The 26,246-nt window shown below is 37.0% G+C and overlaps 1 protein-coding gene across 3 annotated transcripts in view; it reads left to right on the top strand.

The window, feature by feature from the left end:
* The window catches only part of SEL1L2 (SEL1L2 adaptor subunit of ERAD E3 ligase), a 68,030-nt gene that overhangs the window by 7,961 nt on the left and 33,823 nt on the right, over positions 1-26,246 (top strand). For all 3 annotated transcript variants that reach the window (XM_032592743.1, XM_032592744.1, XM_030310120.1), the window contains exons 3-5: positions 18,193-18,246; positions 18,916-18,975; positions 19,066-19,147. In XM_032592743.1, coding sequence (XP_032448634.1) covers positions 18,193-18,246; positions 18,916-18,975; positions 19,066-19,147 — 196 coding nt within the window. The remainder of the gene's footprint in view (positions 1-18,192; positions 18,247-18,915; positions 18,976-19,065; positions 19,148-26,246) is intronic.

Genomic DNA, 26,246 nt, shown 5'->3' with positions numbered 1-26,246 from the left:
CATTGTGTATATATACCACATGTTCTTTAATCCATTCATCAATCTATGGATATTTGGGCTCTTTCCATGCTTGGGCTATTGTCAATAGCACTTCTATACACATTGGGGTGCATGTGCCCCTTTGAATCAGCATTTTTGTATCCTTTGGATAAATACCTAGTAGTGCAATTGCTGGGTTATAGAGTAGTTCTGTTTTTAATTTTTTTGAGGAACCTCCATAATGTTTTCCAGAGTAGCTGCAGCAGTTTGCATTCCCACCAGCAGTGCAAAAGTGTTCCCCTTTCTCCACATCCTTGCCAGCATTGCTTATTTCCCGAGTTGTTAATTTTAGCCATTCTGACAGGTGTGAGGTATCTCATTATGGTTTTGATTTGTATTTCCCTGATGATGAGTGATGTTGAGCATCTTTTCATGTGTCAGTTAGCCATCTGGATGTCTTCTTTGGAAAGGTGTCTATTCATGTCTTCTGCCCATTTCTTCACTGGATTATTTGTTTTTTGGGTGTTGAGTTTGGTAAGTTCTTTATAGATTTTGGATGCTAAGCCTTTATCTGATATGCAAATATCTTCTCCCATTATGTTGGTTGCCTTTTAGTTTTGTCGATTGTTTCCTTTGCAGTGCAGAAGGTTTTTATCTTGATGAGGTCCTAATAGTTCATTTTTGCTTTTATTTCCCTTACCTCTGGAGACATGTCTAGTAAGAAGTTGCTGTAGCCGAGGTCAAAGAGGTTACTTGCAGCACAATTTAGATAGACTACAGTATAAAATGCTTCAGGCACAGAAAAGAGTCTAACTGGTTCTGCCAGAACAGGTAAGGAAGGCTTGTAGGAAGAAGTGACATTTCTATCCAGTCTAGAATATTGGATATAGGCAACATAAAAGACTTATTTGTCTCTATTTATTTATTTTTTTAATTTTTTAACGTTTATTTATTTTTGAGACAGAGAGAGACAGAGAATGAACAGGGGAGGGACAGAGAGAGAGGGAGACACAGAATCTGAAATGGGCTCCAGGCTCTGAGCTGTCAGCACAGAGCCTGACACGGGGCTCGAACCCACGGACCATGAGATCATGACCTGAGCCAAAGTCGGACGCTCAACCGACTGAGCCACCCAGGCGCCCCTATTTGTCTCTATTTAAATAAAGTTTTTGATACAGAGTCAAACTACTACTCCCAGAAAATAAATTCCAAATTAACATAAATCATACATAAAACACATGGATATCAGAGCTGAATTCAGTATATCACTCCCCATACTCTAAGTAATGTGGTTCCAGCCACAGATCACCCTCTAATCCCTGTTAATTGACCCTGAAATTCTTGCCATGGGTTTGAAGGAGAATCAGGTAGGAGAATGTCATTGGCTGAGTGCTAAGCTGATGCCAGGAAGAACAGATCTGAATGCATGTCTGTTGGCCATGCCATCTTTGTAGAGAAAAGCAAGCATTGTTGGGACAGTGTTCTCAAAAATGTGCAGTTGCAGACTTCAGCGTGGTATGGTATGGTAACAGGGGTTCTGGAGTCAGAAAGTTTGACAATATGTGAATGCAGATTCTACAACCTAATGAGCTTCCATCCTGTTCATTCTTTCAGTGTCACTTCTCTAAACCTTAGATGTCCCAAACCTGAAAAGGGAACTGATAAGAAGGCCACAGTACTTTATAAGGTTGCTGCAAGAACCAAACAATGTGTACACGATCCCTTAGCAGATGTTAAAGAACACTAATGAATAATGTCGTGTAACACTTTTAGTCCTAACAGCTTTGTCTTTGGAGTCAGTCAGTCCTGGCTTTACATCTCAGCTCCAATACTGGCTCTTGTGACCAGCACTCTCTGAGTCTCAATTTCCTCCTCTGTAAAATGGGGATAATATCTGTCTGATATATGTGTGTGTTTGGTCTCAGGAGGATAAGAAGATAGAATATGAGCAAACATCACCTGAAGGGCTGAGATTGACCTGATATGCAAATTTCAACCAAACTGTTTTATTGAAATGCTACAATACTAGATGGCAAAAAGTCTCTGTCCCAAGCACTTCCCATGCTTTCCCTGACATCCTGGACACTCTTATTCCTTACTCAGACTCCCCCTCCCCTCCTGACCTCCCCATGATCTAGTGGCCAAATTGTTAACAACTGGATGAACAGGGAGCTTACAAGACCCTGGTCTAGTACTACAGCTGGATTGCTGGATTCTATTCTGTAATTTTGTTGTCATCCCTGTCATTGCTATAAGAAAACCTGTTTCCAGTAGCAAGTCTGCTTAAAGTCGATTTATGTCCTTGTACAAAGAACAACTAAAGAGATTCTGTGCTACAACTAGTTCAATGACTGCAACTAGGATGGCCACAGGCCACATTGACTACAGCTTTCTAATAGAGAGTTAACAGGCTAACAGGCTGGGTGTCCACCTTTCTTCTCAGGCTGTTTGTGCCACCCAGGTACAGGAATCCTGCCTGCACTCTTAGCAAATATTTCTGGAAACTGTGAGGACAATTTAGCAACAGCAATGTGGCTAAAGAAGCTGGAAACATATACTAAGAATGGCAATGAAAGAGAATGAGAGGGATAGAGATAGATAATGAAGAGTATGAAGACACCAATCTCTGGGGAACAAACGAAGAACAAACGGAAATAATGAAGTGTAATAAATGGAGAGCCTAGGGTGCCAGAAATCTAGCAAAGACCTGAATTAACAAAGAAAAAATGAAAAATAGATGAATCCATATTATAAAGTGGTAGTAAGGGGTCAGGGGAAAATATAATTTCAGGCTATGTATAAAGGGAAGCTGGATAAAGGAAAAAAGGCATAATGATTTCTTTCACGTACTCTGAATGGCTTATTCCACAAAATTCCAAATTGAAGGAAATTCTGATAAGAGCAACAAAAGCATTGATCAGTATGAACAGAGTTTTTTATATTAATTTTCAAAGAAACTATACCTTCCAAATAATAAGAACTGTTAATTAACAGAGTAGTCTTCATGAAAATGGTAGAAATTAAGGAAATAGCAAACAAAACTAAGTCACACACTAGAGGATGTCCTTTAAGATACTGTACTATACCAGCTGAGAGTAGGTAAATTGTATCACTTTTATTTCTGATTCTCATTCAGGAAGCAAAAATTCAGAATTAGAAAGATTCACTCTTAATATCAATGAATAGCTTCAACAGGAAATTTATCAATTTGCCAACAAGAAGGTAGGGTTAAACCTCATTCCTTTAAAAATCACAAAATAGGGGCACCTGGGTGGCTCAGTTGGTTAAGCAACTGACTCTTGGTTTCAGCTCAGGTAATGGGTTTGAGCTCCTTTCAGGCTCTGTGCCAGCAACGTGGAGCCTGCTTGAGATTCTCTCCCTCTCCCTCTCTTTCTGCCCCTCCTTCATTTGTGCTCTCTCTCTCAAAGTAAATAAAAACTTAAAATAAAATAAAAAAGAATAACAAAATAGATCATCCACATTGTATCACCTTAAAACTTAATTTAATTGTGATAATCTCTAAATGGTGGTATTATTTGTAATCATTTTTTTTAATATTTTACTGGGTTTTATTTATCTAGGTTTTTAAATTCATGGGTATGTATTATTTTGATATCAGAAGAATTACTTAACACAGATGCATGTACTTCCTTAGTTATGTAGTTCAAAAAATCTTACTATGAATGAGAAAATCCATTCTATTATGTAAAAATAACTTTAATTGATATATTAAGGAGGATATAAGTGACTGTGTGCTTTTCCATGCTTTGTAATTCTAGAATAATTCTATCTCAATGGCAAAGATTTCACATATTTTCATTTATTTTTGGATGTGAATTATAGAGGTGTTTTGTAGAGGGACTGTACTTATTAGCACTGTTCTTCTACTGAAAAAAAATCATTTTTAGTATCAACCTAATAATCACTTTGATAATTTTAGGATTGCCTGTGTAGAACATTTCATCTTGACATTAATGCTCTTTTTTTATTAAGGGTACAGATAGGATCTGAGTTGTTCATTAGCGTTGATTCAAACTTTCGTTTGGTATGCAATGTGAGCTAAAAGTAATGATCTTGGATGCTTTCAAGCCTTGTGCAGTAATTAAAGAAAAAATGCTTAATCTTTTCTCTTTTAATAATAATCTCCTATATAAAAAGTAAAAGGATTATGTAAAATCAAATTGTTATTATGGAACCTGAGTAATTTGCTTTGAATATAATAAAATATTCTCTATTCTTAACACATTCCACTCAAATCCCAGCTATTATAACAGTTTCTTACAAACCAAAGCACAATTGTTGAGTTCAGAATCAAGTCTTAACAAAACTATTTTGCAGAGTTTGACCTTTAAAAGCCACTGGAAGGGTCATTGATGTCATCACTATTATATAGATTCCTTTTTGACTTACAGCATTTTTGTTTCTGGATTAAGCTTGAACCATCCTATAATTCATCTCATTTCATCTCAAATATATCTCAGAAGACAGACCAAATCCTAAAACTGTTTATTGTAAAGTTGTTAGGTGACAATGCCCAAGTGTAAAGGAATAAGAGAGCACTGGCTATAATTAGCATATTCACTACATGAAAACCCAGAACATCTTTTGTCTTCTTTTACTTCTGGAAGGAAGGAAGGAAGGAAGGAAGGAAGGAAGGAAGGAAGGAAGGAAGGAAGGAAGGAAGGAACTTGGACACGGGTCCAGAGGTCATGAACGATCCCCAGAGGTTTGGCCCTTGGGCCCTCCACTGTGCTTCCAGTTGAGGGGCAATCTCAAGTGCCTTAGGCCTGTGGGCACAGAGTCTTGGCTGAGATCCAAGGGACAGCAGCAGGGATTTCTGCCACAGTGATGGCGAAACAGTGTGTGCCTTACTACAGAGGTGGTCGCTTCTTGTAATAAAAACAATATTTATGTAGAAAGCAAAAAAAAAAAAAAAAAGGAAGGAACTGAAGGAATTTAGTTGAGTCCTCCAGAGAGTTAATTCAAAATTACCCATTGTTATTTCTCAGTGAAAGAGAGAGGGAATGTGCCTTTGGGGCTGGTTTTAAAACTGCTAAAATCATTGTTTTCGGGTCTTACTTTTTAGAATGAGCTTTATACAGAGAAAGGCTTCCCTCCCTAGGGCACAGAATGGAAATTTAACTCCCACACAATCCACAACTCACAAATTTCTTCAGAATCAGGCCAAAAAGTGTGATAAGCTGTGCACAAAATTATACACTTTTGGTGAAAGTATTTTAAAATACAAGCTCAACTGAATAGAACAATATCTTTATTTACTTATATAAAGGTCAGTATATTTGTTTACTGTTAAAATTTCTAAATAAATAAACCAGTTTCTAAATTCAGCAGAATCAAAAATTGCTAAGAGTTGCAAGAAAAATAAAAATCTAATATTGACTAAAGACATTCTTAATAGGAGCCAGTAAGGCCATTTTAAATATAAACTATAAGCGTTAGAGAAGTACCAGGATTCCAGACGCCTTCCATTTGTTATAACAGCCTTATGGTCAACTTTCCAATAAAAAGATCATGTTTGAGACTAAAGAGGAATTGGCCGAACCATAGATTTTTTTTTTCAGTGTGTGGATTGAGTAAATTACACAAATTATAAACCACATATTACAGCTATTATGCTTTGCTGAACTCTGTAGTCAGTTCTTTAATTTAAACAGTAACATAGTTCTTTGCCTTTGAAATTGTAATAAAAAGTTTAAGAAAATATTCATTTTCTGTTTGGAATGAATTATCAGACTTCGTGGTATCTTCATTTAATGAGACATTTAACAAAACCTTGCATGATATTTTCATAAACTCAGTGAAACAATGGAAATGTGGGCTTTGATGATAGTAAGTAAAGAGTAGACTCATGGGTCGATGCCAAGGTGAAAGCAAGTCTATGGCAATCCACCAAAGGATTCTGCCTATGACTTTGTATTCTTCAATATTTCATCAACTATTAAGTTGAATGGATAAGACCAGATTATTTTTAATATAAAGCATGGAAAATTATATTATCAGTGATATACATAAGAGTGTGGAATGAACTCCTAAAAATGGTGACAGGAATTATAAATTTCCAAATGAGTAGAATCTTGAAAATATTAGGAACACCAAGACAGACTTTTACAATTATATTATGACAAAAAATAGTGTTATGATTCTGTCAAGAAGAGGTGCAAGGAGAAAAAGTAGAAAGTAAATGACCTAAATGTAAATGACTAAGTCATCTATAAAATAGCAAATGTACATATAATGTATGAAATATAAAAATTAACCTCAAGTGGTAGCAATTTATCAAGAATTATAATGATGACAAGTTATGTGAATAAAACAGAAAAAATAATTAAAAGTGGTTGTTTATGAAGGGAATAAAGAGTAGCCAAGAAAGGAGCAGGACATTGATGTCTATATTTTAAGCCATCAGAAGTATTAAAATTGTCATTGTTAATACAAACACATGTATTTTTATTTTTTATTTTATTTTAGAGAGAGAGAACATGTGAATGGGGGAGAGGGGCAGAGAGACAGAGAGAATCCCAAGCAGGCTCCACACTAAGCATGGAGCTGACATAGGGCTCAATCCTACCACCCTGAATCATGACCTGAACCAAAATCAGTTTGACACCCAACTGACTGAGGCACCCAGGCACCCCTGTATTTTTAAATATATTAAAATTTAAATTTAGATACTAACTTTCTCCCCAAGGAGGAATTGTGTTTAAGATAAAAATTGAATCCTCTCCAACTAAAAAGAAACCAGCTTCTTTGGAAGATGTCAAATTCTGGGTGTGGGACAAGAAATGTACAAGATGCTCTTGAAACATCTTATTATACAAGGGGTCATATCAGTATAATACAAGGTGCCATATAATACATTATGATAACAAAGAAGCTGTCAGAAAATACCATGGTCATGACCAAAGGACTGAGCAAACTCAAAATAGGCTACTACTATTGACTCAAGATGGAAAAATTGAGCACTAACATGAATAATTACCACAATGGACTGACATACCTCAAGTATACTAAAAGTCATTAATTCATAATAATTAATAACTAGAATGAAGTGAGATATCCTCACATTCTTCTGGCTTTTGTAAAGCATTGTCGTGATTTTTTTTTCTCAAAAATGGCCACATCAATTATTTCCAGTCCCATATACTATTTCAACACCCAACCAACATAATCAAAAAATTGAGTCTATCTTCCCTCCCTCCTATTTTCTACTACCTAGGGGAGATTCTTGACAATTTCAAACAGTAGAGTTTGGTAGAAGTAATGCTACATTTCCGAGGGAAGTCATAAAAAGTATACAGTGCTGCTTAGCTCTTCCTCTCAGGAAGCTCACCCTTGGAACTCAGCCACCATGCTCTGAGAAAACCTATACTATAGGAGAGGCCACATGTAGGTGTCCTGGCCATCAGCCTCAGCTAAGGTCTCAACCAATATCCAGTATCAACTGCCAAACATACATATGAACAAGTCTTCAGATGATTCTAACCTCCAGCCTTTGAGTCTTCCAACTAAGGTCCCCATATGGTGGATCAGAGACAAAAATACCCACTCTTGACCAAATTATTGACCCACAGAACCCTTAGCATAATAAATGGTTGCTTTATGCCACTAGGTTTCGGAGTAATTTGTTACACAGCCATAGTAACTGGAACAAGGATATTTATATTCAGAATTAAAAGGGTAGAATGCACTTCTCAGAAGCACCTGAAGCAGAGTGCAGCAAACATCTGTTTGGAGTGAGTTCAAATTTTTTGGCCCAATCCTGTTGCATCCCTGGATACTGAGAGAACTTACAAATGATGTTATTGCCAACTTGTCAGTGATTTTGAGTGACTAAAGAGGGCAGAAAAGAAGCCACAAGGCTTGGAGGATGTAAAATTCTGCAAATTACGCATAGTGCTGGTGAGTTTAATGGTAAAATTCCCCATCATATTTTCAAAATGTTTGTTTTTGAAAATCCCAGAAAATGAAGCAGTATTATTTGCCAAGCAGCATGAGTTCACTAAGAACAATCTGTATTAAGCAAACTCTATTTTACAGGGTTGCTAGACTAAGAAATCTGAAAAATGTGGTAGAGATGATAATCACATATTTTATCCATTATAAGACATCATCGACTGTAAGTTATATATATTTTAAAATTTAAGTTATTTAATTATATAAATGATGTCAATTAAAGTTTAAAGTTTTCTTACTAGATTTTTTGTTTTACTCTTATTAAGAGTGCTATTTTAGACATTCTAGACATAGATTTCCATCAGATGTCAGTCTTTGATTATATAAAAAGGTAAATATAAGTTAAGTAAATCAAGGTGCTCCAAAATTCTTCTCATTCAGAATCTAACTGAATCAGTTTTCAACTTAGAAAACTTCCTTGATGACTATCTTTTCTAGCGTATCATTCTCCATACCCTTAAGAATGTCAGTAGTGTGACATTTCCTCAGGGAGTATTCCTCGATTACCTCCAGGATTTCTTCCAAACTACTGACTCATTCTACAACTATTAGTGCTGACACTTTCCAATTTGACTAAATTTATACTTTTATCTTTTCTTCGATTGAATCACATGTTGCTAGAAGTTCAGTTCGAGGTTAGCAAGAAGTTTCTGACAATGCTTGATGCTGAACACCTTAATTGTAACCCTTTGTGATAAATAAACTGGTCACAACAGCTTTTCATTCATTAGTTTTTCATCTATTCCTAGGGATTTGGCAATTTCTCCTGTGTTTAGTGGGATAACTTGGCTTGTAAGAGCCATTCCTTCTGCACATAATTTAGTAACAAAAAGTAATGTAGTTTTATCTACTTTGGGGTACCTCCTTTTCTTTAAAAACTTGTAACTACTTTGTTTCCACAGGGCCATGACAGAAATATGGCATTCACAATATAGACCAGATTCAGAGAACACACAAGATGGTGAATATAATCTAAAATATATCACAGGAGGAAGGCAAAATAGGGAATCTTTGTAGTAGAAAACACCAGGTATCAAATAGCTGCCCTCAAGTGTCTAACAGGGCAGAAAGTGGTACAAGAAGGAATTGATTTGTTAGGCACCAAATTACCATACAGTTTAAACAACTAAGTCCTAAGGAACAACTACAATACAGAGATTAATTTTGGTTTACTGTGTGTCTATTAACTTAATAAACTTCCCATCAACAGAGATGTCCGCTTGTATTGGTTAGGATTCTCTGAATTTCAAGTACAGAAAATTCAACCTATCTGGCAAAAGTGTGATTTATCGACTCATTTAACTGTGAAGTACAAGTTATAGCTGCTTTTAGATCATCTGGATTCAGAGGCCAGAATGATGACATCAGGACATACATTCTTGGTCTCTGGGTTTTGCTTTTTTCTATGATGGTTTTATTTTGAGTGGCTTGACCCCCATGAAGGCAAAAACAGTCTCCAACAAACCTAGGTATCATTAGCCCTTCTATCTGGAAGTCTCCATGAAAGATGCCAGTTTTTTTCCCAATGATTTCAGCAAAAGTGCCAGATTAGGTCACAAAACCACCCCAAATCACTTACTGCATCCAGAAGGAGAATAATCTGATTGGTTGAACCTGTGTCTAGTGACACAGGAGGAGGAGGGTGAGGAGCCCTGTTGAATCAAATGAACTCAGAATGGAATAAAAGTGGTTTCACAAAGAGAATCCAAGCAGACAAAAAACAGCATACCCTGACCACATCTACATACAAGATTTTATATTCAAAATCATCCCAAAGAAAATTAAAAAGCAAAAAAATTAAAAAGTTATTTTTAAAAAATTATCACACAAAGAAAAAAGTTAATTTACTTTTAAAAATAGAAATGATGAGAATTCAAGCTGGTGCAGCCACTCTGGAAAACAGCATGGAGGGTCCTCAAAAAACTAAAAATAGAACTACCCTACAACCCAGCAATTGCACTACTAGGCATTTATCCAAGGGATATAGTTGTGCTGTTTTGAAGGGACACATGCACCCCCATGCTTATAGCAGCACTATCAACAATAGCCAAAGTATGGAAAGAGCCCAAATGTCCATCGATGGATGAATGGATAAAGAAGATGTGGTATATATATACAATGGATTATTACTTGGCAATCACAAAGAATGAAATCTTGCCATTTGCAACTACGTGGATGGAACTGGAGGGTATTATGCTAAGTGAACTTAGTCAGAGAAAGACAAAAATCATATGACTTCACTCATATGAGGACTTTAAGAGACAAAACAGATGAACATAAGGGAAGGGAAACAAAAATAATATAAAAACAGGGAGGGGGACAAAACACAAGAGACTCATAAATCTGGAGAACAAAGTGAGGGTTACTGGAGGGGGTGTGGGAGGGGGGATGGGCTAAATGGGTAAGGGGCACTAAGGAATCTACTCCTGAAATCATTGTTGCACTATAAGGTAACTAATTTGGATGTAAATTTTAAAAAATAAAAAATAAAATTAAAAAAAAAGTAGAGAAGGATTTCTTAAAACACAAAATGTACCAATGTAGGGGAAAACAAATGGATGAATTTACATTAATATCAAGATCACTTACTAATGAGAAGAAGACACATTAAAGAAAATGAAAATTTGTATAATAGACTGGAAGAAGATATTTTTAACATGTATAACCTATAAAAGATTAATAACAATATATAAAGAACATTTGGAAATCATAAGGAAAGCACAAATAACACAAAAACAAACGACCAAATTCATGAGCAAGCACTTGGAGGTAAAGGAAACATATTACCAATCAATATATGTACAAAGAAAGATTTAGTTTCACCAGATATTTGGAAAATACAAATTGCAACATAAAATGCCACTTTAGACCTGTTGACTGACAACATAATAAAAATAAAAATATTAATGTTTGACAATTACCAAATATTGGGAGAAATTTAGATGAATAGGATTGAGAGGTAAAGATTAACTTTTAAAGACCAATCCACTACAAGCCGATCTCCCAGAAATGGAGCTGACATCCTACAAAGCACCATGGAAACCAGCATTGGTCAAATACCTAAGGTGATACCACTTCTGGTTAACCTCAAGGGTTTGACCCCAGCACACTGATTATGCCCCATGATGGACAGTGATTCTGCAAACATGAACACTCATGTCATGCGGCAAATTCTGCCACTCACTCTCATCATTATACGCTTGCAAGTAGTAGAAAGGGAATTTGACCTGACCACTGTGAGAGAGAGGTTGATGGTACCATCTACTAACAAGACAACCAGCAAGACAGGACTGGGCTAAAGCTTCTGTTATATCACTTTGCTATTTTACTTTGGACTCTAATCACATTGGGAGAGGAGCTGGAGTAGACTTAACTGTACAGATTAAAAGCCCTACAACCCAAGAACAATCTTCTATCGTCTGACATCTGGCCATGCTAGATAAGTGTGACCTATCCCATAATGGAGTAGCCAAAGGGGACTTTCAAGCAAAATTCTAGTTCTTATATTGAGTGCTGAATGTTTAAGTGGTTGTATTTTTTAAAAACAAATAAGTATAAACAAACAAGCAAACAACAAAACAAGGGCAACCATTTGTGAGCCAGTGATGAGAGTACTTCATGGCTGAAGACTATGATTAATCCAAACCTGTGCTTCTGGAGGCAAAACAAAAGGAAATATGGCTTTATATAGCTTTAACTTAGGTAGTTAATAACCTTATCTAAAATCCTAATAATAATTTGTGGTGTAGCTACTTTTATATCCACATTTTACACAAAATAACAGGCTCAGAGAGGATAAGTTAATAGCCCAACCCTATGTATCTAATAAAAGTTAAATATCAGATTTGTATGTAAAAAAAAAATAAAAATAAAAATAGGAATGATAGTGCATTCTTTGACCAGAAGCAGTGAAACTAAAAATTACTGGAAAAAAAGCTTAACTCTTTATAAAATTTGAAGAGTCCTAATTTTTAGCAAGTAGCAAAGATACAGTAGAAACTGAAATGACATATTAGGAACATGATAATGACACAACTATATGTAAAAGTTAAGGAATATGGCTAAAGCCACATGCACAGGAAAATATATACCTTTAAATGTTTTTTAATAAACAAGAAACTTAAAAACATATCTCAAAAAGCTGAAAGAAAACAGTAGCAAAGTAAAATAAAACTAGAAAAGGTAAGACTATTTTAATAGCTTTTTCAGATAATTGTAGATATTCCTTGGTGCTACACCAAAGCCCAACAGTGATAATTTCTTAAAGGTTAATTGCAGTGTGGAATCCAAAATCATATAATGAACTTTTTCCTATTCTTACATTAAAAGTAACTGGTCTACCTTGCATTTTGAATGCAATTTTTTTTTTACCTATACATGATTTTATAGTATCATACATTGGTTATTTAGAAAATATTGGTTCACTAAGTTATGCAGTTCTTCCAAATTTGACACATTGCTTTGTACAATATCAAAATCATATTTGTTAATACCACCATCATGAAAAGTCTAAGTATTGGAGTGGCAAGCACATGGTAGCAAATACAAGCTTTCCAAAATTCTAATTTTTGCTTAAAAGCTTGAATTTATCATTGGCAACAGTACTTTCAATCATTTTCATTGAAGTGGCAGGTTTACTTTGTTCATTTTCAAGAAGATGTCTGCCAGTCTAAATGAATGTAGCTTATCCCATTGTTCCTTCAAGTAAAGATGGTGTTCCATGAAAAAAAGTGACTATTTCAGCTTGCAACTCAAACAAGCATTTCAAGCATTTCCTTGAAATAACCAACATATTTCACTATTGGAAGTGCTTTATGCCTACTTTCCATCTTAGATAGAATATAAAGGGACATTTATTCAGGAGTTGAGACTTACAAAAATGTTTTTACTGCTTCATCAAGGACATTCCTAACTGACACTAGCATTTTTAGTTTTGCTGTGAGTGTGTGGTGTGAAGAATACAATAACAATATAAATGGCAGTTTGGTGTACTTGCTTGATTCATGCCAACATGACAGCAGTTTTATTTACCATTGACTTGCATCATTCATGCAAATGTCAAGATGACAAAAAACACAAATAACATATTTTCATTATTATGAAAATAGTCCATTGAAAACCAAGGAACTAGAAGTTCTAGACTTAGATCCATGAATATAAGAAAATTTAGTATATTGTAACAAAGGAATGCCAATCAGTAAGGGACGGGCTTTAAGAAAAACTACACCATTTCGAAGTATATGAATGCTTAGAAAGTGGTTTGGAAAGACATATATGAAACTATTATCAAGCATGGGGATGCTTGGGGATGATGGGGATTATCAAGCATTGGTGATGACGGAAGACTTCCACTGTTAAAAAAATGAGGTAAATAATATAAAATTCACCATCTTGAGCATTTTTACTGTACAGTACAGCAGTATGTGCATCATTGTGCAGATGTCTAGAACTGCTTAATCTTACAAATCTGAAATCCATTAAACAACTCCCCTCTTCTCCCTCTCCCTAGATCTTAGCAAATTTCATTTTGTTTTTTGTTTCTAAGAGTTTGACTACTTTAGAGACCTCATATAAGTGGTTTCATGCAGTTTTTGTCTTTTTTGTGACTGGCTTATTTCACCTAGTATACTGTCCTAAAGGTTCAACCATTTTGTAGCATGTGTTTATATACCTTTTCTATTGTCTGTTTTTTTTCTTTAATCTTTATATCCTTCCTTCCATTAATTTTGGGTTTAGATTGTTCTTCTTTTCCTGTGTGTGTGTGTGTGTGTGTGTGTGTGTGCGTGTGTGTGTGCGTGTGTGTGTTAAAACTTATCTTAAAAGATAGAAAGTTAGGTTGTTGATTTGATTTGAGATCTTTCTTTTTAAATGTAGACACTTACCTCTATAAACTTCCTCTTAGTACTGCTTTTGCTGCATCTCATAAGTTTTGGTATGTTGTATTTTAATTTTCATTTGTCTCAAGATATTTTCTAAATTTCCTTGTGATTTCTTCCTTGACCCATTGGTAGTTCAAGAGTGTGATGCTTAATTTCCACATATTTCTGAATTTCACAAGTAGATTCCTTAGTGCCCCTTACTTATTTAGCCCATCCCCCCTCCCACACCCCCTCCAGTAACCCTCACTTTGTTCTCCAGATTTATGAGTCTCTTGTGCTTTGTCCTCCTCTCTGTTTTTATATTATTTTTGTTTCCCTTCCCTTATGTTCATCTGTTTTGTCTCTTAAAGTCCTCATATGAGTGAAGTCATATGATTTTTGTCTTTCTCTGACTAAGTTCACTTAGCATAATACCCTCCAGTTCCATCCACGTAGTTGCAAATGGCAAGATTTCATTCTTTGTGATCACCAAGTAATAGTCCATTGTATATATATACCACATCTTCTTTATCCATTCATCCATCGATGGACATTTGGGCTCTTTCCATACTTTGGCTATTGTTGATAGTGCTGCTATAAGCATGGGGGTGCATGTGTCCCTTCGAAACAGCACACCTTGTGCTCGCTTCGGCAGCACATATACGAAACAGCACACCTGTATCCCTTGGATAAATACCTAGTATTGCAATTGCTGGGTTGTAGGGTAGTTCTATTTTTAGTTTTTTGAGGAACCTCCATACTGTTTTCCAGAGTGGTTGCACCAGCTTGCATTCCCAATTTTTCTATGTGTTCTTAAGAAGAATGTGCATTCTGCTATTATTGGGTGGAGCATTCTATATGTCTGTTAGGTCCGATTAGTCTATGGTGTTGTTCAACTCCTCTGTTTCTTTGCTGAGCTTTGGTCTGGTTGTTCTATCCATTATTGAAAATGGGGCATTAAAATCTCCTACCATTATTGTGTTACTGTCTATTTCTTCTTTCAGTTCTGTCAATGTTTGCTTCATATGTTTGGGTGCTCTACCGTTAATGTATATATATTTATAATGGTTATATCTTCCTGGTGAATTGACCCTATTATCATTATATAATATCCTTTTTTGTCTCTTTTGACACTTTCTGACTTAAAATCTACTTTTGTCTCATATAATTATGGTCGTCTCTTACTCTTTTTGTTACAATTTGCATGGAATATGTGTTTCCATTCTTTCACTTTAAGCCTATGTGTCCTTACATCTAAAGTCTCTTGGGGGTGTCTAGGTGGCTCAGTCAGCTAAAGGTCCAACTCTTGATGTCAGCTCAGGTCATGATGTCACAGTTGTGAGATCGAGCCCTGCGTCAGGCTGTATGCTCACAGCACAGAGCCTGCTTGGGATTCTCGCTCTCCCTCTTTCTTTGCCTCTCCCCCCAGCTCTAAAAAAATAAAGCCTCCTGTAGACATCACATAGTTGGATATTGCTTATTTTTATCCATTCAGCCACTCTGTATCTTTTGTTTGGAGTTTAATCCATTTGTATTTAGAGTAATTACTGATAAGGAAAGACTTCCTGTTGTCATTTTATTGATTGCTTTTGTTTGCCTTGTAGTTATTTTGTCCTTTTCCCTTCTTCATCCCTCCTTTTGTTATTTATTTATTTATTTATTTATTTAGTAATGACATGCTTTCATTCCCTTCTTATTTTCTTGGTGTATCTTCTATAACTATTTCCTTGTCGTTACCAAGGGGATTACATAAAACATCTTCTAGTTAAATTAATATCAACTTAACTGCAATCACAACACTCCTCTCTCCCCCCACTTTATGTTATCAATAACCCAATTCACATTTTGTATTCATTCACATTTATAGTTATAGTTTTCTTTTATGCTTTTGTTGTTTTATTAAATTCTATACCAGAATTAAACCTGACTTTTGTACCACTATTACAGTACTACAGGATTCTGTATTTGTCTATGTATTTATCTTTACCAGAGAGCTCTATATTTTTGTATATTTTTGTTTTGCTGTCTAGCATCTTTTTCTTTCAACTTGCAGGACTCCTGTTAACAGTTTTTATAGGGCAGGTCTAGTGTTGATGAACTCCTTTAGCTTTTGTTTATCTGGGAAGGCCTTTACTTCTCCATTTTTGAAGGTCAGTTTTGCCACATACAGTATTCTGGTTGACAACTTTTTTCTTTCAGTATTTTGCTCATATTAGCCTATTCCCTCTGGCTTGTAATGTTTCTACTGAGATATCTGCTCATAAACTTAAGGGAACTTTCTTGTACATGATGAGTCTCTTTTCTCTTGTTACTTTCAAGATCCTGTCTTTGACTTGTAACAGTTTGATTATAATGTGTCTTGCTGTGGGCCTCTTTGGGTTCATCCTAGTTGAAGTTTATTGAATTTCTTGAATTTAGTTATCCATTTCCTTCCTCAGATATGGGAAATTATCAGCCATTGTTTCTTAAAATAAGCTCTCTGCCCCTTTTTCTCTCACTATTCTTCTGCGACTCCCATAATGTGTATATTGGTCCACTTGATGGTTTCCCATAAGTCTCTTAGGATTTCTTACTTGTCTTCATTTTTTTTGTTCCACTGATTTCAGGTTCATTGATTCCTTCTTCTGCTTGATCAGTCTACTATTAAAGCCCACTAATGAATTTTTCAATTCAGTTATTATATTCTTCAGCTCCAGAGTTTTTGAAAGAAATCTTTCTTTCTTCCTTCCTCCCTTTCTTCCCTCCTTCCTCTCTTTCTTTCTTTCTTTCTTTTTCAATCTCTTTTTTGATATTCTCATTCTATTCATGCATCCTTTTCCTGATTTTGGTTAGTTGTTTATATGTGCTGTCTTGTAGCATTTTGAGCTTAAGATGATTATTTTGGATTTTTTGTATGGTAACTTATAGATCTCCATTTCTTTAGGGTTGAGGGTTTTATTTTTTTAAGATTTATTTTGTTCCTTTGATTGGGCCATGTTTGCCTGTTTCTTCATATGCCTTGTTAATTTTTTCTGTGATTTATGTATTTGGAAATATAGCTACCCCTTTATCTTTACAGATTGGATATGTGCAGGGAAATACCTTCACCTATCAACATAGCTAGAGATTCTGGGGACCTCTCAAATCATTTCTGGGGGTGTGTCTTCTTGGGGCTTGTGTTTGTAATTTCCAGTTACAGAGATTTGCTGGTATTTTTCAGGAGCTTGTAGTCTTTTGCTCCTTTTAGTGTCTGTATGTGATATTGCAGGTTCTCTGGGGTGGCAACAAGCAGCAAAACTCCTTTTTCTTCTTAGTGGCCCCAGGCATCTAAAGCATGAGAGTTCGGTCAGTGCTTCAGGTCAGAGGAGATAGAAATCAGTCTTTGAGTAGCTTCCCAAAAGCCATACCATTGGGCCCCCATTCCAGTCTTCTCTTTTCCTCCCAAAGGAGAAGTCACAAGTTGGTCACTTTCTGCTGATTTTGCCAAGTTGTGCTGGCTTCTATCTGTGGTATATGGGAAATTCTCCAGTCCTGCAATTAGTGGCTGAGCTCTCTTTTGTTCTCAGCAGCTGCCCAGGAATCCATAGTATGCTGGTTCTTCAATCATGCCAAGTCAGGCAAAACAGAAATCAGACCCATGGGCAGTCCCTGCAAAAGCTGAAACATTGGACCTAGGTTCTACTCTTCTCTTTCCCTCCCAAGGGAGAAGTCCTGAGTTGGGCTTTTCCTCTTAATCACACTGTGCTATGCTGGCTTGGGGGAGGAGCAATTGCGGGTTAAATAAACGGCTTTCTTTACCTGTATCAATGGATTGTTCGTTCCTTGCTTTGAGTTTGTCTGGGTTACTATGATTTCTTAAGTTGTTGCTGGAGTTCTCATAAAGATTTTTTGGACTGTATATTGTTGCTAAATCAGTGTCTCTATGGAGGAACAAGATCTGGGGCTGCCTATTTCAGCATCTTGCTACACGATTAGACTTTCCTTTTATTCAATACAGTTCTTTGCATTTGAATTTTTTATATACATCGCATTTTCTTTTAAAAATATGAAGACAAATATTCAAATCTAAATTCTAAAATGTTGAAGGAAGAAGTTTTTTCATTGCCACGAAAGGCAAGAATATAAATATCATTGGTTTATAACGTTTCATTATTATGATTTATACTAAATGTCAGTATTAGCCTATTTTCATATATATTATAGAAAACTCCCACTATTACCTTTTCCAATTTCTTACAGCCTTAGCAAAAGTATAAAAGGGTACTTTATTATAGGATATAAGATATAAGCCAACAATACAATTATTATGCAACAGACATTTAAAATATCTTTTACCACTGTAAATAAGAATAATTGTGAAATAAATGGATTTATTTAGTTTTCCTTTTCTTTTGGGCTTTAGGCGTTAGGATTTTTGTCTTCTTATGGAATAGGAATGGAATACAATCAAGCCAAGGTAAAGTTATTCTGTTTTTCCTGGAACAAAACTGAATTTTTTAAAAAGGGACACATTGAATAGTCTCCTCTTTAGGTAAAGGGGCTTACTTGAGAGTGGTGGTTAAAAGCGCCAGCTCAATAGTCAGAAGTTTAAGATTAAAATATCATAAGTTTCTTGGGGTGCCTGAGTGGCTCAGTCGGTTAAGCATCCAACTTCAGCTCAGGTCATGATCTCACAGTTTGTGAATTCTAGCCCCAAGTCAGGCTCTGTGCTGACGGCTCAGAGCCTGGAGCCTGCTTTGGATTCTGTGTCTCCCTCTCTCTCTGCCCCTCCCCTGTTCACTCTCTGTCTCTCAATAACAAATAAATGTTTAAAAAATTTTTTAAATACATAAACAAAATAAAATTTCTTAATGTCCCATATTTTAGGGAGATAGATAATATCTCCATTATAGATAGATAATATCTACTTCATAGGTATTTTGTAATGTAAATGAAGTATCATGTACAATGCCCTAAGTCCTCCAAAAATGTCAGCAATCTTTACCAAGGAAGAAGACAAAAGTTGAAATTTATTTTGGAGTCGTTCAAAGTTCATTGCTGGGCAAGGAATAAAAAAGCAATGATTGGTTTGAGCTTCAAATTTAGATGGCGGATATAGATATAGATTTTTTTTCGTTTACTTTAGGCACTGATATATTACACCTTTGGAAGTGCTGGAGGAAGCATGATGTCCCAAATGATTTTGGTAAGTAAATTAAGTATTCTTGGGCCCAAATGGGCATGTTATAAATACAACACTGTCAGAATATTAAGAATATATATCCCTGTGTTTTAGGGGTACAGATACTTGTCAGGAATCAATGTTCTACAGAATTGTGAAGTTGCCCTAAATCATTACAAGAAGGTAGCAGATTACAGTGAGTATTTCACATAATTTATTTTAAGATAAATAGACTTGCTGAGCAATTAGAAGAATAAATCAATGCCAGTTTGTATATTTATGAAAGTATTAAATGACTATGCTTTCAGCATTTGTTATAGTACAGTTCTTTTAATACAATGTAGAGTTTTCTGATTTTATTACTTTTCAAAAGCTTTAAATGAATGTGCTTATCTTTTATTTTTGTTAGAATAAGTCCCCATGTTCTTGTGCTGTGCTTTCATTCAACTGAGAATTTGAATGAAGCATCAATAAATATTTAGCAGTTTTTCCAATTCTAACATTTAGAATATGGGATGGCTTGTTAAAAACTCTTCAATAAATGGATGTAAGATACATACACTATCAGTCTCTGTCACCTCATGTGAGAACAACTTAAGTAAGCATTATTCTATTTAAATGATTAAAATGATCACAAAAAATAGAGCATGAGATTAATATATGTTTCTGGAATCATTTTCAAAGTTGAATGTAACGTTTCATCTTGCATATCATTGAACCAGACGGCATAATAGGTTTTTAAATAAAAGTCTTCCAAGAAGTGAATAAGGTAAGGTCCATATGGTTAATTTCTATAATCAAAATAATATCTAAATACACAGCTCTGGCATTATTAGGATCTGAGAAAGGAAAGAGTGAAACAACTGCTTTTTAAGATAATATATATAACAAGATCATTTCATATGCTTAATGAAACTACAATTACTATATATGTTTCAAACTTCATACTTTGTTAGGTTTATTCAAATATATTTATATTTAGTTTCCTACTCTTTATAGGAAATAATTAAGAAGCTATTACTCTTATACTGTAGTTTCAATCTTGGAAAAGTTCAGTGGTAGAGAGGGTCCGTTGCCTGCTTCTAACATCTGTCTTCTCTCCTTGAGCCTAATTGGACAAACTCTTCAGTAGGCTCTGATATGTGTTAATACACTATTTGTAGGGACTGCAGAAAATAATGAGGTTTCTTGCACTTTTCTCAGAACCAAATAAACAAAAATCAGTAAATTTCTATCTCCTAAGGGTATATATTTTTTTTTCTGTTAGTAGGCCAGACCTCTGCACAATTTAAGAATAGGCTGAACAGTGTTTTCTCTAAGTTATCTCTTGCAACCTTGTGTATTCTGGCTAGTCTCTGTTTTGTTTCTTTCTTTTTTTTTTTTTAATATATGAAATTTATTGTCAAATTGGTTTCCATACAACACCCAGTGCTCATCCCAAAAGGTGCCCTCCTCAATACCCATCACCCACCCTACCCTCCCTCCCACCCCCCATCAACCCTCAGTTTGTTCTCAGTTTTTAACAGTTTCTTATGCTTTGGCTCTCTCCCACTCTAACTTTTTTTTTTTTTCCTTCCCCTCCCCCATGGGTTTCTGTTAAGTTTCTCAGGATCCACATAAGAGTGAAACCATATGGTATCTGTCTTTCTCTGTATGGCTTATTTCACTTAGCATCACACTCTCCAGTTCCATCCACGTTGCTACAAAAGGCCATATTTCATTTTTTCTCATTGCCACGTAGTATTCCATTGTGTATATAAACCACAATTTCTTTATCCATTCATCAGTTGATGGACATTTAGGCTCTTTCCATAATTTGGCTATTGTTGAGAGTGCTGCTATGAACATTGGGGTACAAGTGCCCCTATGCATCAGTACTCCTGTATCCCTTGGATAAATTCCTAGCAGTGCTATTGCTGGGTCATAGGGTAGGTCTATTTTTAATTTTCTGAGGAACCTCCACACTGCTTTCCAGAGCGGCTGCACCAATTTGCATTCCCACCAACAGTGCAAGAGGGTTCCCGTTTCTCCACATCCTTTCCAGCATCTATAGTCTCCTGATTTGTTCATTTTGGCCACTCTGACTGGCGTGAGGTGATATCTGAGTGTGGTTTTGATTTGTATTTCCCTGATAAGGAGCGACGTTGAACATCTTTTCATGTGCCTGTTGGCCATCTGGATGTCTTCTTTAGAGAAGTGTCTATTCATGTTTTCTGCCCATTTCTTCACTGGGTTATTTGTTTTTCGGGTGTGGAGTTTGGTGAGCTCTTTATAGATTTTGGATACTAGCCCTTTGTCCGATAGGTCATTTGCAAATATCTTTTCCCATTCCGTTGGTTGACTTTTAGTTTTGTTGGTTGTTTCCTTTGCTGTGCAGAAGCTTTTTATCTTCATAAGGTCCCAGTAATTCACTTTTGCTTTTAATTCCCTTGCCTTTGGGGATGTGTCGGGTAAGAGATTGCTACGGCTGAGGTCAGAGAGGTCTTTTCCTGCTTTCTCCTGTAAGGTTTTGATGGTTTCCTGTCTCACATTTAGGTCCTTTATCCATTTTGAGTTTATTTTTGTGAATGGTGTGAGAAAGTGGTCTAGTTTGAACCTTCTGCATGTTGCTGTCCAGTTCTCCCAGCACCATTTGTTAAAGAGACTGTCTTTTTTCCATTGGATGTTCTTTCCTGCTTTGTCAAAGATGAGTTGGCCATACGTTTGTGGGTCTAGTTCTGGGGTTTCTATTCTATTCCATTGGTCTATATGTCTGTTTTTGTGCCAATACCATGCTGTCTTGATGATTACAGCTTTGTAGTAGAGGCTAAAGTCTGGGATTGTGATGCCTCCTGCTTTGGTCTTCTTCTTCAAAAGTACTTTGGCACTTCGGGGCCTTTTGTGGTTCCATATGAATTTTAGGATTGCTTGTTCTAGCTTCGAGAAGAATGCTGGTGCAATTTTGATTGGGATTGCATTGAATGTGTAGATAGCTTTGGGTAGTATTGACATTTTGACAATATTTATTTTTCCAATCCATGAGCAGGGAATGTCTTTCCATTTCTTTATATCTTCTTCAATTACCTTCATAAGCTTTCTATAGTTTTCAGCATACAGATCTTTTACATCTTTGGTTAGATTTATTCCTAGGTATTTTATGCTTCTTGGTGCAGTTGTGAATGGGATCAGTTTCTTTATTTGTCTTTCTGTTGCTTCATTGTTAGTGTATAAGAATGCAACTGATTTCTGTACATTGATTTTGTATCCTGCAACTTTGCTGAATTCATGTATCAGTTCTAGAAGACTTTTGGTGGAGTCTATCGGATTTTCCATGTATAATATCATGTCATCTGCAAAAAGTGAAAGCTTGACTTCATCTTTGCCAATTTTGATGCCTTTGATTTCCTTTTGTTGTCTGACTGCTGATGCTAGAACTTCCAGCACTATGTTAAACAACAGCGGTGAGAGTGGGCATCCCTGTCGTGTTCCTGATCTCAGGGAAAAAGCTCTCAGTTTTTCCCCGTTGAGGATGATGTTAGCTGTGGGCTTTTCATAAATGGCTTTTATGATCTTTAAGTATGTTCCTTCTATCCCGACTTTCTCAGGGGTTTTTATTAAGAAAGGGTGCTGGATTTTGTCAAAGGCCTTTTCTGCATTGATTGACAGGATCATATGGTTCTTCTCTTTTTTTTTTGTTAATGTGATGTATCACGTTGATTGATTTGCGAATGTTGAACCAGCCCTGCATCCCAGGAATGAATCCCACTTGGTCATGGTGAATAATTCTTTTTATATGCCGTTGAATTCGATTTGCTAGTATCTTATTGAGAATTTTTGCATCCATATTCATCAGGGATATTGGCCTGTAGTTCTCTTTTTTTACTGGGTCTCTGTCTGGTTTAGGAATCAGAGTGATACTGGCTTCATAGAATGAGTCTGGAAGTTTTCCTTCCCCTTCTATTTCTTGGAATAGCTTGAGAAGGATAGGTATTATCTCTGCTTTAAACGTCTGGTAGAACTCCCCTGGGAAGCCATCTGGTCCTGGACTCTTATTTGTTGGGAGATTTTTGATAACCGATTCAATTTCTTCGCTGGTTATGGGTCTGTTCAAGCTTTCTATTTCCTCCTGATTGAGTTTTGGAAGAGTGTGGGTGTTTAGGAATTTGTCCATTTCTTCCAGGTTGTCCAATTTGTTGGCATATAATTTTTCATAGTATTCCCTGATAATTGTTTGTATCTCTGAGGGATTGGTTGTAATCATTCCATTTTCATTCATGATTTTATCTATTTGGGTCATCTCCCTTTTCTTTTTGAGAAGCCTGGCTAGAGGTTTGTCAATTTTGTTTATTTTTTCAAAAAACAAACTCTTGGTTTCGTTGATCTGCTCTACAGTTTTTTTAGATTCTATATTGTTTATTTCTGCTCTGATCTTTATTATTTCTCTTCTTCTGCTGGGTTTAGGCTGCCTTTGCTGTTCTGCTTCTATTTCCTTTAGGTGTGCTGTTAGGTTTTGTATTTGGGATTTTTCTTGTTTCTTGAGATAGGCCTGGATTGCAATGTATTTTCCTCTCAGGACTGCCTTCGCTGCGTCCCAAAGCGTTTGGATTGTTGTATTTTCATTTTCGTTTGTTTCCATATATTGTTTAATTTCTTCTCTAATTGCCTGGTTGACCCACTCATTCGTTAGTAGGGTGTTCTTTAACCTCCATGCTTTTGGAGGTTTTCCAGACTTTTTCCTGTGGTTGATTTCAAGCTTCATAGCATTGTGGTCTGAAAGTATGCATGGTATAATTGCAATTCTTGTAAACTTATGAAGGGCTGTTTTGTGACCCAGTATGATCTATCTTGGAGAATGTTCCATGTGCACTCGAGAAGAAAGTATATTCTGTTGCTTTGGGATGCAGAGTTCTAAATATATCTGTCAAGTCCATCTGATCCAATGTCTCATTCAGGGCCCTTGTTTCTTTATTGACCGTGTGTCTAGATGATCTATCCATTTCTGTAAGTGGGGTGTTAAAGTCCCCTGCAGTTACCACATTCTTCTCAATAAGGTTGCTTCTGTTTATGAGTAATTGTTTTATATATTTGGGGGCTCCGGTATTCGGCGCATAGACATTTATAATTGTTAGCTCTTCCTGATGGATAGACCCTGTAATTATTATATAATGCCCTTCTTCATCTCTTGTTACAGCCTTTAATTTAAAGTCTAGTTTGTCTGATATAAGTATGGCTACTCCAGCTTTCTTTTGGCTTCCAGTAGCATGATAAATAGTTCTCCATCCCCTCACTCTCAATCTAAAGGTGTCCTCAGGTCTAAAATGAGTCTCTTGTAGACAGCAAATAGGTCTTGTTTTTTTATCCAAAAGACCCTATGTCTTTTGGTTGGCACATTTAATCCATTTACATTCAGTGTTATTATAGAAAGATACGGGTTTAGAGTCATTGTGATGTCTATATGTTTTATGCTTGTAGTGATGTCTCTGGTACTTTGTCTCACAGGGTCCCCCTTAGGATCTTTTGTAGGGCTGGTTTAGTGGTGACAAATTCCTTCAGTTTTTGTTTGTTTGGGAAGGCCTTTATCTCTCCTTCTATTCTAAATGACAGACTTGCTGGATAAAGGATTCTCGGCTGCATATTTTTTCTGTTTAGCACACTGAAGATCTCGTGCCCATTCTTTCTGGCCTGCCAAGTTTCAAAAGAGAGATCAGTCACGAGTCTTATAGGTCTCCCTTTATATGTGAGGGCACGTTTACCCCTTGCTGCTTTCAGAATTTTCTCTTTATCCTTGTATTTTACCAGTTTCACTATGATATGTCGTGCAGAAGATCGATTCAAGTTACGTCTGAAGGGAGTTCTCTGTGCCTCTTGGATTTCAATGCCTTTTTCCTTCCCCAGTTCAGGGAAGTTCTCAGCTATTATTTCTTCAAGTACCCCTTCAGCACCTTTCCCTCTCTCTTCCTCCTCTGGGATACCAATTATGCGTATATTATTTCTTTTTAGTGTATCACTTAGTTCTCTAATTTTCCCCTCATACTCCTGGATTTTTTTATCTCTCTTTTTCTCAGCTTCCTCTTTTTCCATAACTTTATCTTCTAGTTCACCTATTCTCTCCTCTGCCTCTTCCATCCGAGCCGTGGTGGTTTGAATTTTGTTTTGCATTTCGTTTAAAGCGTTTTTCAGCTCCTCGTGACTGTTCCTTAGTCCCTTGATCTCTGTAGCAAGAGATTCTCTGCTGTCCTGTATACTGTTTTCCAGCCCAGCGATTAATTTTATGACTATTATTCTAAATTCACTTTCTGTTATATTATTTAAATCCTTTTTGATCAGCTCATTAGCTGTTGTTATTTCCTGGAGATTCTTCTGAGGGGAATTCTTCCACTTGGTCATTTTGGATAGTCCCTGGAGTGGTGAGGACCTGCAGGGCACTTCCCCTGTGCTGTGGTGTATAACTGGAGTTGGTGGGCGGGGCCGCAGTCCGACCTGATGTCTGCCCCCAGCCCACTGCTGGGGCCACAGTCAGACTGGTGTGTGCCTTCTCTTCCCCTCTCCTAGGGACGGGATTCACTGTGGGGTGGCGTGGCCCGTCTGGGCTACTTGCACACTGCCAGGCTTGTGATGCTGGGGATCTGGCGTATTAGCTGGGGTGGGTAGGCAAGGTGCACGGGGGCAGGAGGGGCAGGCTTAGCTCGCTTCTCCTTAGGTGATCCACTTCAGGAGGGGCCCTGTGGCAGCGGGAGGGAGTCAGATCCGCTGCCGGAGGTTTGGCTCCGTAGAAGCACAGAGTTGGGTGTTTGCGCCGAGTGAGCAAGTTCCCTGGCAGGAACTGGTTCCCTTTGGGATTTTGGCTGGGGGATGGGCTGGGGAGATGGCGCTGGCGAGCGCCTTTGTTCCCCACCAAACTGAGCTCTGTCGTCCGGGGCTCAGTAGCTCTCCCTCCCTTTGACCTCTAGCCTTCCCGCTTTCCGAGCAGAGCTGTTAACTTATGACCTTCCAGACGCTAAGTCGCGCTTGCTGTCGGAACACAGTCCGTCAGGCCCCTCCGCTTTGCCAGCCAGACTTGGGGGCTCTGCTTGGCGGGCAAGCTGCCCCTCCGCCCCGGCTCCCTCCCGCCAGTCCGTGGAGCGCGCACCGCCTCACCGCCCTTCCTACCCTCTTCCGTGGGCCTCTCGTCTGCGCTTGGCTCCGGAGACTCCATTCTGCTATTCCTCTGGCGGTTTTCTGGGTTATTTAGGCAGGTGTAGGTGGAATCTAAGTGATCAGCAGGACGCGCGGTGAGCCCAGCATCCTCCTATGCCGCCATCTTCCCTCTGTCTCTC

The sequence above is a fragment of the Lynx canadensis genome, chromosome A3 (assembly GCF_007474595.2).
Source record: "Lynx canadensis isolate LIC74 chromosome A3, mLynCan4.pri.v2, whole genome shotgun sequence".
In the NCBI taxonomy this organism is placed as follows: domain Eukaryota; kingdom Metazoa; phylum Chordata; class Mammalia; order Carnivora; family Felidae; genus Lynx; species Lynx canadensis.
Note: the sequence above shows the minus strand (reverse complement) of the source record. Positions and strands in the feature narration are given on the sequence as shown.